Here is an 11,962-nt window from a genome sequence, read left to right as displayed (position 1 = left end):
TTAGAGCAATTCTAAAACAATATCACCGGAAATAATGTGTATTTTGGAAAAAAATAGGGAGGGAGTCTGGTCACCCTGAATCTGCCCCTGATGATCTAATTCCCTGCCTTAATTTAACTGTATACGATTAATTTCGTGTTACAAGAATAAAGTTCATGTTGATAATGATTTCTTGTCACCGGCATAGCGCAATCTTTCATACCGTGTACCCGTAATACATGTGAAATACATTGATGCAAAGATACCCTGAATTCAAGGTGCATGCATACTTGAATGCATTTATATTTTTATATAAAAATGTTTGTTGTGGGAACAGGCAGTATTTATATCGTTGTTGCGTATATAGAATTAGCGACAATGAATAGTATTCTAATGTATTTCAGATATAACTCATTAGGTTCTTTACATCTCATTGCATTTTATATTTCGACAAACCAAATTTGAGTTTAGTTTCTCTGTTATTCACGTAAAATACTTAGTGTCTTTGTAATACAATAACACGTATATCCCTGTAAACCCTGTTATTCCCTGTTCTCTAATCAAGGTGACTTTTTCCAGCTATTCGATACGATAGCATTTATGAGAAAACTTTCGTAATTGTAAATTCTAGATTTTGTTTCGATTATTTCGACACTTGCGTCGCTATGCTTTGTTCGCTCTCGGTTTTATTTGCTACAGAGTTTTGTAGATTTCATTTCATTAAAAGCATTCATTTGTTTAAGTCTGCAATATTAGTCTCTCGATGATAATTTCTATTGGATAAACCGTGAAACGTACTCAATATGTGGAACTTCTTTTCCGTAGAAATTGCACAATTTGTTTAGTTGTCATTTGGTGATCATCAAGTTCTGTGCAATTTCTGGTTTAATACACCAGTAGTGCTAAACTTATATAATAAACCTGTAAAAATTGTATATAAACTACAAGCCAAATAAACCATATTGATCTTTTTTGGAGATATGTGATAGTTTTCGTTTCTATCTGTTCTTGCTCCAGCAGACTGAGGAGGCTGATCCGAGAATGAGATGAAGTTGGACAATGATTCCGCTGTGTGTTCCCTGCTCAACCTTGACGGCTCCCTATGTTTGACCTCAATTGGGAAGATATGAGGACCAGCGACAACATATTCCCTGAATAACAGCGGCAGTTCAGTAAATACACCCAACGTACTGATGAATTCATTCTGAAGATGTGAGGCCATTCTTGTTTTTTTTCGTAGTTTCATAGACATTTTTACCAAGATGACTGAATTTGGTTCTGTACTGATGGAAATGGAATTTATTCACGTATACTCAGACTTGGGAAGCCATTCGTAGGTGTTCTTGGTGTCTAAGATCAAATGATGTAGAATTTGGTTCCGTTCTGATGGAAATTTGCTTTTCTATAATCCACGAAATTCGAGATCATCGCATCACGATGACGGCTGCTAATGACACAGTACCGGTACGTGTATAATTCAGCATCTGGTGTGTCACAGCAATATGTTCAGATAGATCAATGTTTCTTGCCATATATATATATATATCAGATGGATCAATCCACAACTGACCAATCATTATGACATTATTTGTTGATTGTGCCTAGCGCAGACTGGGCAACTGGGCAATACTCTCAAATTTGAATACCTATCATTGCGTTATAATTCTTTGATTGTTTTATACACTATTATGGAGAGGACAAGTCGGTTTATTGGAGTGATAATTTTCATTGTTCTGACTACACCCTGTATACAGACTAAGTATATGTGCTATTAACCTATTTCAATCTTAATAGTGAATTTGATATTAATGTTTCCTATAACAGGGGGACGTGTGAGACTTGTACATGTCCATCAAATTCTTTTTAGTCATACCATTTTCTACTTTGTCAACAAAGAAAATTAGTGCATTTCTGCGAGGTAGTGTCAGTAATATTGCCTTATGGACATCAAAGTACTCTTTTGGGATGTGATAGTCATTCAAAACTGGTCGCTAGAACATAAATGTTCTGACGCACATATATATTTCTGCAAGGTTTTGTACATCGATGGAGAGACGTACAGTTAGATGTTCGGAATATGTACAGCAGACTCTTGGTGGCTTCAATCTCGACCCGGCAGTCTCTCATGTATTTGATGATATGGGCATTGAACAAATAGAAGCCTTGTTGTTGCAATGGATAGAATTTAAAGATTCAAATGTACCTCAATGTACTTTTCTCAAGTATGTTCATTGAAAAGTTCATTCACACCCTATTACCATCAACCGATATCTTCGCATAATTTTATGTTCTCCATGTAATTCTATTCAGATTTTTTATGATTATTCAAACAGGAACGTATATAAATGTTGCGATGGTTGGACCGGTGCGGGTTGTAGAACAGGTTAGAATCCAGTATTTCACCTATATCTTCGAGCAGTATTTCAAAAATGATAAAAACAATTTTGATCTATATTTAAAATAGAAGTGATAGAAATGGAGAAATTCTGTTATAAAGGTCATCACTGTCATCATGGAAATGCTAAAGGATTTCATGGTGTACTGGTTAATTACATCGAATGTTGCAAAAATGGAGGTCGAAGTTGGGGTCATCACTCGCACAGGGACTCGTGTTTACCTTGCTCTGATTACAAAAGCAAATAAAATGTATCAACTTTTCAGTTTACAATAAAGGCTAATGCCGTTAATGCTATATCCAGAACTTCATCCACGAAATATTTTGTAATCGAAAATCATCATGTTGAATCCTTGTTGTTTGGTAATTTTAGCTTAATCAAAAATCAAAAATTGGACGGAAAATAATCGGCCACCACAAGTTTCGAGCTCACGACCTTCAGCACTACAACCTAGCGTACTTACCACTTCGCTACTGAATTGTTACGATCACCTCGGTTTGAAAGTGTAAGTTGTACCCGAGACTCGACCAGTCATGTGTAACCTGCACCGTTCATTAGCTGTACCCTTTCATACGATATTCGTCCATTAGAACTCTCTCGGGCAATCAATCCTTTAGAGCAACAGGTAGGTAGAATGGATTCGAGTCAGAAAAATAGATTAATTATAAGAGACGTGAACAATTCAAATCCCTCCTTGACAAACATTGGTGCGACTAAGTACACACACGCAAGCCCTCACCATTCAATTAAGTCCAAAGGAAAAATTCCTCATACAACTGTAAAATGATGATGATGAATGGTATTTCATTAGATAAATGTATCTTTGAACCGTTCTGCTGATGAGGAAAAAAGACATTTGAAGGTTCCTCCACTGCCTGGCAAACAATAGACTTCTACCACCACTCCATCAAATCATAAAAACAAGAAATACATGATTCTAATATTTTTCAAATTTACTTTTATTCGATAAATCGAAGCACAACATGTAATAAAAATACAGCGATGAGACAATGCATAATGCTGGAAATCAACTGCGGTGGTTTAAAACTTGTCGAAACCCATAAATATTGGGTTAAAATAACCGGGAGAATAAAAGTCAATTCATTACCAAAATCTGGTTGGAAGATCAACTAAATAATTTACTCATCTCAACTGAAATTAGCCATTGATTTAATGACAGACAGCCTAGATAAAATGCCCTGATACAAAATACTTGTGGCAGAAAGTACCAAATAAATACAACAATCAACACAATATTATTAACACGATACAACATTGAATTTTGCTGCCATCTTAAATTCCACTGATCATTTTCTGTATGCACGACATTTCAATTACCCTGAACCTCTAAAATTATTTCATCTTGTCACACTAGACATTTAAAGATCGTAAATCAAAATATCCTGAATGCTAAACAAGATATCGTGCTAATCACTGTTTTAACAAAAATTCAATACCTTTAGCTCGATGATACAATAGTTTGTGAATTGTATGAAATGATTATGTCTTACATCGTTACAGAGTAATTCCATTACTCGTAATAAACAGAAAATGAATTCACTTTTCAGGAAATAACTCTGCAAAAGAAGAGATTTGATTGTAGGTTTTCTTTTCATCTTCGGTTAATTCTGCATTCCCAGGACGGATAACGACACAAGCTTTCAGTCCTGCTTCTAATGCAGCCTTGCATTCTGTACAAAAATAAGATGATAAAAATTAATTTCAAAACCTTACTACTTACACAGGGTTCTTAAAAGATCAGGCAATCCTTGCTCAATAATTCCTCGATCAAATCATAAGATATCCGCATTGGGGACTGTTTCTTATCAAATGGTTCCTCGTGCCACTCGTCACTAGCAAGACCAACAAGACACCAAAAACAAAAATACAAATTCCCCGATTTTCAAGAAATGAGTCAGAATTCCCTGATTATCTGTGCAATCAGGAATTCCCTGATTTGTAGGAACCATGTGATTATAAATATACCAACATTTAAACAGCGGGGTACGAACTCTTCATAGTTCATCGAAAGCTTTACTTACCTTTAGGAATATCAGTCAAGAAAAGAGCTTCTTCAGGTTTACAATCAATCTCCTCGACTATCTTTGTGTAGCTTTCTTTATCACCTTTAGCTCCAATTTTTGTATCGAAATGACCAGACAGATACTGTAATTAGAATCATAGATCTTAACCTGTGATGTTAATATTGATATTTCATTTCCCTCTCGGATCATGCGCGACCGTTGAGATTGCTCCAGTGTTCTAACTCCTGGGCAGTTGGAGCAGGGATGGGTCGCTATCACGATGAATTGGAGTAGAATTGGAGAGAATGACGATTGTGTAACATCCAATAATACGAGGAGTATTTTGTCAGTACAAAGGGAGAAGTGGTCAGTCTGTGTGGACACATATTTGATGAACTATGTACTGACCTCAGTTAAATCTCCCTGATCGGAATAACGATATATCAATTTCTGAGCTTCAACGCTCCCTGATGAATAGATATAAACTTTCCGATCGGTTTTAGTTAATTTCTTCATAGCGTCTGAAACGTCTTCGTAAACTCTGAAATAACAATGATGTATAATTTCTCAAAATACTGAATATCAATAAACACAGTAAGGCTAAATAAAATAACTAGTTTCTTATCAGTTCAAAATTTCAAAATATATTTAAAAAATTCTGAGAAAATCGCACAGAAAACAATACCATCAGAAATGATGAGAAACTTACTACTTTTCTTATTTGTCCTAAAATCTAAAATACTTACGGAGATTTTATATTTCCTGATTTATACGCGTGCCTCCATATGTGACCTTGAAGTTGTTTAAGACCGGTTGTTTTACGATCGAGAGACATCTGCCATAGAATATTCTCAACGGCTTTTTTAATAATTTCATCTTTCTCGGAATCTTTATTCGGTATTGTTACGACGCCTTCTACTTCTTCCTTTTCATCTTTCAAAGCCTTCAAATAAAATCACACAGGACTGTGTACAGGCTAGGGAGAGATAATCTCGATACCTACCAGACAATCTTGGGGTAACAAAGGCTAAAAGAAGGTATGTCTGAAAACATAACTACTAACTTCTCACAAATGAGGTTTGGAGAGGAGGCCTTGGCTTATCTATCATATATTTTACTCTGACATTAGTTACTTAATCATTATATGTTAATCATCGGCTCAGTGAGTTGGTGGCAAGCTTAATAATGTTTTACGTACCTGTTCTCGAAGCACTTTAATATCTTCATGGCATTCATCCTCATCGTAATGAGTATTCAAATATTCTTCGACATTCTCTTTTACATAGGGGAAAAGCTTTTCCTATAAAATAAAACGAATGAATAGAATAACTTGGATTAGACTGAGCGGTAGTCTAGTACCTAGCCGTCGTTCTACAAACAACCGTTGTAGGGAGCCGGTAACAACGACTGGTTTTCAGACTAACTGAGCGGATATTGAACAGACCAGTTTTAGTAGAATCGAACTTACTTTAACGAATGTAATCGGGGTGGTCGTTCCTTCGATATCGAGTAAAACCACTTTAACACCTTCTAAATGATCGATACATTCGCTGATACTTCTTTTCTGACTCACTACAGCTTCAGCCATTATTAAAACGAGTAAAACAGATGGAAAATAAAACCGGCGAAAATTATAACAAAGAAAGACGCGTCTCTTGCCGTACAGTGCTGCCACCTGGCGGTATCGCATCATCATGTTTTCCGCACATCCTCGTCTCCGGACAATGTTGGTGGAAATATTGGGTTGAAAAAAGAGGTGGATTGCAAAAAACCACTGACTGGTCAACTAACAAAGTTCAGAATAGTTTATTAACTTAATGAATAAAATAAAGAATTTCAAACAAACATATTTATTATCATACAATAATTATACAAAATGCCAGGTATTTGCTCGAGGAATTATAACGTAAGTTCCTCAAACACGTGGACTGTATTTCAAAAACAGTCCAACCATGGACGCATAAACTATAAACTAGAGTTTATACATCCCTGGTCCAACCATAGACTCTAAACGGAAATGTCTATGGGCAACAACCATGGTCTCTAAACTGTTAGAGTCCATGGCTCCCCGCACTAAAACCAGAGGTAAACCTGGCCAATTACCCTGGAAAGCGTAAGATTTAATGTTGAATCAATCTGATTTACATTTTTACTCTTAAAAGTTGACCCGGCCAGCTGCCTATCTACCTTATAGGTATTACTTTAAAATCATGATCAAGCTAACCATAACATTTTCGGCAGTTATAGAGATTAACTGAATACAAATTTCATTGTTATTTACAAAATGACAGCTGGCCGATCAGGAAAAACAAGGTATCATTTTTAGCTTTATTTTTATCCAAGAAATAAGATTACCGTACTAGCCTTTAACATCACAATTGCTACTGCAAGGTATTTCAAGGTTTTTATTCACCAAAAACATTTCGACTACAACTGATTCAGAAAATTTGAATCAATAGGATAATAATAATATAACACAAAGAATTGTAAACTTTGATCCATAAAACACTGACAATTGGGACCAGTCTGAATGTCTAAGACTATTAATTTGACATTCATGAAATCACTGGGCGTAAGTGACATTTGGCTATTTCATGAAATATGAAGCATTTTATCATATCAACTCTTCAAATGACAATGTAAGAGATATTCAAGATACTCTGTTTATGTATCATCAATCATCAAAGAACTACATAACATATCTCCAACATATAAACATTAAAACTCCATAAATCCACAAATTCGCTCTCTCAAATAATCAATCTCTAATTTCGTTTCATTAAACATTATTCTTAAAAGAAAACCGAAATTTCGCAAACTTTGCTTTGTATTTGAGGAATTGTAAGTTACTCGTTAACAAATGAGTGAACTGTATTCGAAAAACAGTTCAACATAAAAGCATTAAAACTAATAAAACCTACAGATTCAATCTTGAAAGCTTGAGATTAACTAATCAATCTTTATTTTTTCATTTCCATTAACATTATTTTACAAGATAACTAGAGTTTTAAGTAAGATAGCTAGAGTTTTGCCAACCTTGCCTGAGGTTTTCGAACATTATCAATGTTATTTTCTCAACATTGTTACGTTTAATGCAAAGTATTTTGAAGGTTTTTTAATTAAGATATATTGAGTATCATCATATTTCATCTATCCATATATCTAGGTAAATTACAAATAACAGATCACTGAGATATCTACAATTAAACTGAATTCGATAACTTTTCAAGATCGGGAATGCATCGCGTGCAGATTTGAATCGGGCCCCATATATTGTAAAACCGACAATAGCTATCAAAACATAGCTAGGACAATTTACTAATCAACACTGTTCATATTTCCTTATTTATAGAAAAGAATGCTCCTCTATATTCGATAAAACCTCAGTTTGATGGTTGCTATAAACCTAACTAAACAGCCAAAAAATTTTAAGATGAATAATGAACACGTATGTGTCGTTTTATTCTCATGACAAAAATTACACCTTGCTAAATGATAGGTATTTACTCGAGGAATTATCATCTAAGTACCTTGTTAACAAATGGACTGTATTTTAATAACAGTTCAACATAAAAGCATTTAAACAAGAGACAAAACCTACAATGTCGCGCTTCCGCTGTCCCTCGTCTTAACTTAAGATTTTCAAACATTATCAGTTCGTACATTTGATACATTTAATACAAAGTTATTTGAAAATATGACAATAATTTTACTATCGATAACTAATCACATTTATAGCTGTTTAACATTCTTTCTGAAATAAAGTAAAATGTAAAATCTCCCAGATATTATCCCTAAAACGATCAACAGTAACAGCAGTGACAGGGTGTGCTATAGGTAAAAGGGCGGGTGATCTTTCATCAGTTATTTGAAGCATTCTATCGAAACAGATATTTTTTTAGTGTGTTTGGTTTAGTTAAGGTTTATGGTTATTTGTTTTGTTTATTACTAACTGTCCGATAGAATGCTTAAAACAACAACAGAAATGATCTCAAGAGGTTGGGAAACTCTAGAGAAGGTTGTTCCATGTGAAGAACAACCTTTAATGATTAGATTAAGTTATTCAAAAAAAATTCCTGATGATGAAGGCCCTATAATTATAGAAGTTAACTAATTGTTTGTTCGTTTTTGTTTATTTTTTTATTATGATTTTAAGTAAGTATAATCATGGAAGTTAACTAATTGTTTGTTCGTTTTTGTTTATTTTTTTATTAGTTATGATTTGTTTTTTTTTTTAATATTTATTTTGTTATGTATTTTTTATTCATTGTTTTTTTTATTTATTTACTTCTTTGATTATGTTCTATGTATTTTGTACAATTTTTTACTATTTACATCATCGGGAATTTCTTACCGGTGGAAATATGGGCTCACTTTAAAAAAGTGCTACAAATTCACTGCTGCACCTAAATAATCGTTTATCATTAAACACCCCGATTTGGAGTTAAGCGATCATTGAAAGCCACTCAACCTTATGATATGGATGACGATGAAAGAAGTTAAAACAGCTATAAACAGAATTAAAACGATCAAAATTATTGCTGGCCATTATCATTTATTCCTTTATATCACATTATTCCTAGCTATACCTCTCTTATACCTCTGTGGATACAATGTACTAAGATACAAGTTTTCATATACCTAGCTATGATCATCCACATGGGAGCTCAATGTGAAAATCGAGATATTCTACTCATTAGTCAAATCGCTTTCATAGGCCTTCGAAAAAATTATGGTATCAAAAAATACATCAACACTTTGGTATATAAACTTATTATTTGTACACAGAACACTGCCAAACATTATAGTCTATGTGATGATATGATGACTACGTGATGATATTCAAGGGCGTAGCCAGTTTATATTGATCCCACTTTTTGGCCACGGAATCATTTTCAAAACATCTTTATTCAAAGCCCATAAACTTGCTGGGCGAGTTTAGGAGTCCAAACTAATCAGGTATCAACTTCCTTTATTACATTTAAAAGTTGCAACCGTTTAACTGACTACCCCTCTCCTACCTTTGAACATTTAGGCTATGCAAATCATTTTCATTCTTAGGAAATATAAAATGAATCAAGGTTTCTAAGAAACCAAACTATGTCACTTTTACAAATGATGCAAAGCTATGTTTAACTAAGTATGAAGATTATCTGAACTATCCTGTTGATATCATATCTCAATTTAGGTACATTTCAACGGACCTACGTCGAACCGTGACGCTGAACGCGATCAATACCATCAATTAATGGAGTGAAGATTTCATGAGACTCCAAGAAGGAACTTTCTGTCACATTACAAAGGACATGACACATCTGTTTACAAATCGAAAACAGTTTGCCTAATCAATATGAAAGAATTAGGATGCCATTTTATTGAAATATTCAAATATGAATAGTTCCTTCTCAGGCCCAGAGCCCTAATTATCTATCTTCAATTTTCATTAATCAACATTAAAACTATTTCTTTATTTCCGTCTCTTCAAATAGACAGTGAATTTTAAGACGCATTTTGAAACCCATGTTACACATCAGACTAGTTTGTAAAAAGGTAATACACAAAATAAATCAATACTTTACATATTCTACTGATGTTGCTGCTCATGAACAAGTGTTTATAAGGTACGCATTGTCTGTGCTGCTCCTGAATAAGTGTTTATGAGATACGCATTGTCTGTGCTGCTCTTGAATAAGTGATTATAACACACGCATTGTCTCTGCTCCACCTGTAGAAGAAATCTGTCATTGGGCGATAAACCGCTGCTGGCTGAATTTCTCATCTGGACTTCTAGGCCTATGCAGTTGAAATCAAGTAGGACTCTTCTGTGGTAGTTGATGATTTCAATTCAAGTTGGAATCTTCTGTTGTCTGTTCTAATCAGTAGATTCTAGATGGTTAGTTGACCTTAGTATGGGCTTTTTCTTATAGATGTGATTTAGCTGAAATGCACAAAAGGAGATATCCTGCATTCACACAATATTTCATATAGCATTAATGATAAAAGATTCCATGTGAATCAACTTACCTTTCAAAATTGCTGAGTTTAGTATCGGCTAGGATTGTCTAAGTCGGTTCATGAGTTAAATTCGTTCTGAGGTAGTTGATGATGATTCAAGTTGGAATATTCTGTTAGCTATTCGAATCAGTATATTTTTCACTAATCACTCTTAGGCTGAGCAGAGATCTTATAGATGTAATTTAGCTGAAATGAATAAAAGAAGATATCCTGTAATTATACAATATCTTACAATATACACAATTTTTCATATAGCATTAACCATAATAAATTCCATGTAAATCAACTTACCTTTCAAGATAACTGGATTAAGTGTCGGCTAGGTGTTCTAAGTTGGTTGATTAGTAAAATTCAATTATAATATTCAGTGCATTCTTCTGTTGTCTGTTCTAATCAGTAGATTCTAGATGGTTAGTTGATCTTAGTATGGGCTTTTTCTTATAGATGTGATTTAGCTGAAATGCACAAAAGGAGATATCCTGTATTCACACAATATTTCATATAGCATTAATGTTAATAGATTCCATGTGAATCAACTTACCTTTCAAAATTGCTGAGTTTAGTATCGGCTAGGATCGTCTAAGTCGGTTCATGAGTTAAATTCGTTCTGTGGTAGTTGATGAATTCAATTCAAGTTGGAATATTCTGTTGGCTATTCGAATCAGTAGATTTTTGACTAGTTAATCTTAGGCATATTCTTATAGATGTAATTTAGCTGAAATGAATAAAAGATATCCTGTAATTATACAATATCTTACAATATACACAATTCTTCATAGAGCATTAATCATTATAAATTCCATGTAAATCAATTTACCTTTCAAGATAACGGGTTAGTGTCGGCTAGGAGTTGGAGTTGGTTGAGTTCTAAGTTCAAGTTGCATACTTCTGTCGACTGTTCCAATCAGTAGATTCTAGAAGGTTAGTTGATCTTAGTATGGGCTTTTTCTTATAGATGTGATTTGTGATAACTGAGTTTAGTGTCGGTTAGGTAGTCTGTTCATGATTGCACTCTTCTGTGGTAGTTGATGAGTTCAATTCAAGTTAGAATCTTCCGTTGGCTTTTCTAATCAGTAGATTTTTGAGTAGTTAATCTTAGGATGGCCTATTTCTATAGATGAGATTTTACTGAAATGAAAATATCCTGTATTCACATAATTCTTTATATAGCATTGATCATAATTTCCATGTCAATCAACTTACCTTTAACGATTGCTGGTTTCAGTATTGGCTTGGATCCTCGGTGTGTTCGGACATTTGTTTCGAACCCCAACTGCCTAATTATTTGTTGTAGTAGTAGCATTAGTTCATCACTGTTTAAGACTAATGATGGCCGGATATATATCACATCAGCAATGTGGACCGGTGCATAGATTTTGGTAATTAAATGCCTCTTCTGTGCGCTGTTCTCTAATCGGCAGAGTTTTAAGGAGTTGTTGATCTCAAACGCGGGTTCATTGATAGGATAAAGCTGAAAGAGTAAACAAAGATATCCTGTAAATACAAATATTTCATTCAGAATTAATCGTAACTAGTGGAAAGCCCGTG

At 34.1% G+C, this 11,962-nt stretch overlaps 1 protein-coding gene and 1 long non-coding RNA gene across 6 annotated transcripts in view; both read right to left on the bottom strand.

The window, feature by feature from the left end:
* Positions 1-3,364: 3,364 nt before the first annotated feature.
* LOC141912540 (enolase-phosphatase E1-like) lies at positions 3,365-6,052 on the bottom strand. The gene is made up of 6 exons (XM_074803808.1): positions 5,868-6,052; positions 5,598-5,699; positions 5,146-5,342; positions 4,808-4,940; positions 4,418-4,541; positions 3,365-4,066 (listed from the first exon to the last, which is right to left on the bottom strand). Exons 1-6 carry the CDS (start codon positions 5,985-5,987, stop codon positions 3,933-3,935), a joined length of 810 nt encoding a protein of 269 aa, XP_074659909.1. The 5' UTR covers positions 5,988-6,052; the 3' UTR covers positions 3,365-3,932.
* Positions 6,053-6,188: 136 nt separating this feature from the next.
* LOC141915367 (uncharacterized) overlaps positions 6,189-11,962 on the bottom strand; it is a 25,077-nt gene continuing 19,303 nt past the window's right edge. For all 5 annotated transcript variants that reach the window (XR_012620949.1, XR_012620951.1, XR_012620948.1 and 2 more), the window contains 6 exons: positions 11,618-11,885; positions 11,232-11,542; positions 10,956-11,129; positions 10,706-10,869; positions 10,424-10,600; positions 6,189-10,337 (listed from right to left, as the gene is read on the bottom strand). This is a non-coding gene — a long non-coding RNA (uncharacterized LOC141915367). The remainder of the gene's footprint in view (positions 10,338-10,423; positions 10,601-10,705; positions 10,870-10,955; positions 11,130-11,231; positions 11,543-11,617; positions 11,886-11,962) is intronic.

This window comes from Tubulanus polymorphus, chromosome 1 (assembly GCF_964204645.1).
Source record: "Tubulanus polymorphus chromosome 1, tnTubPoly1.2, whole genome shotgun sequence".
Taxonomy (NCBI): Eukaryota; Metazoa; Nemertea; class Palaeonemertea; order Tubulaniformes; family Tubulanidae; genus Tubulanus; species Tubulanus polymorphus.
This window is presented reverse-complemented; position numbering and strand designations above follow the sequence as displayed.

Excerpts from the sequence above, each read along its gene's own strand:
- LOC141912540 (XM_074803808.1), bottom strand. The coding sequence starts at position 5,987 with ATGGCTGAAGCTGTAGTGAGTCAGAAAAGAAGTATCAGCGAATGTATC. Across the intron at positions 5,700-5,867 it reads CCCCGATTACATTCGTTAAA|GAAAAGCTTTTCCCCTATGT; the intron begins GTAAGTTCGATT and ends TTTATTTTATAG. Across the intron at positions 4,067-4,417 it reads CTTGACTGATATTCCTAAAG|AATGCAAGGCTGCATTAGAA; the intron begins GTAAGTAAAGCT and ends ATTTTTGTACAG.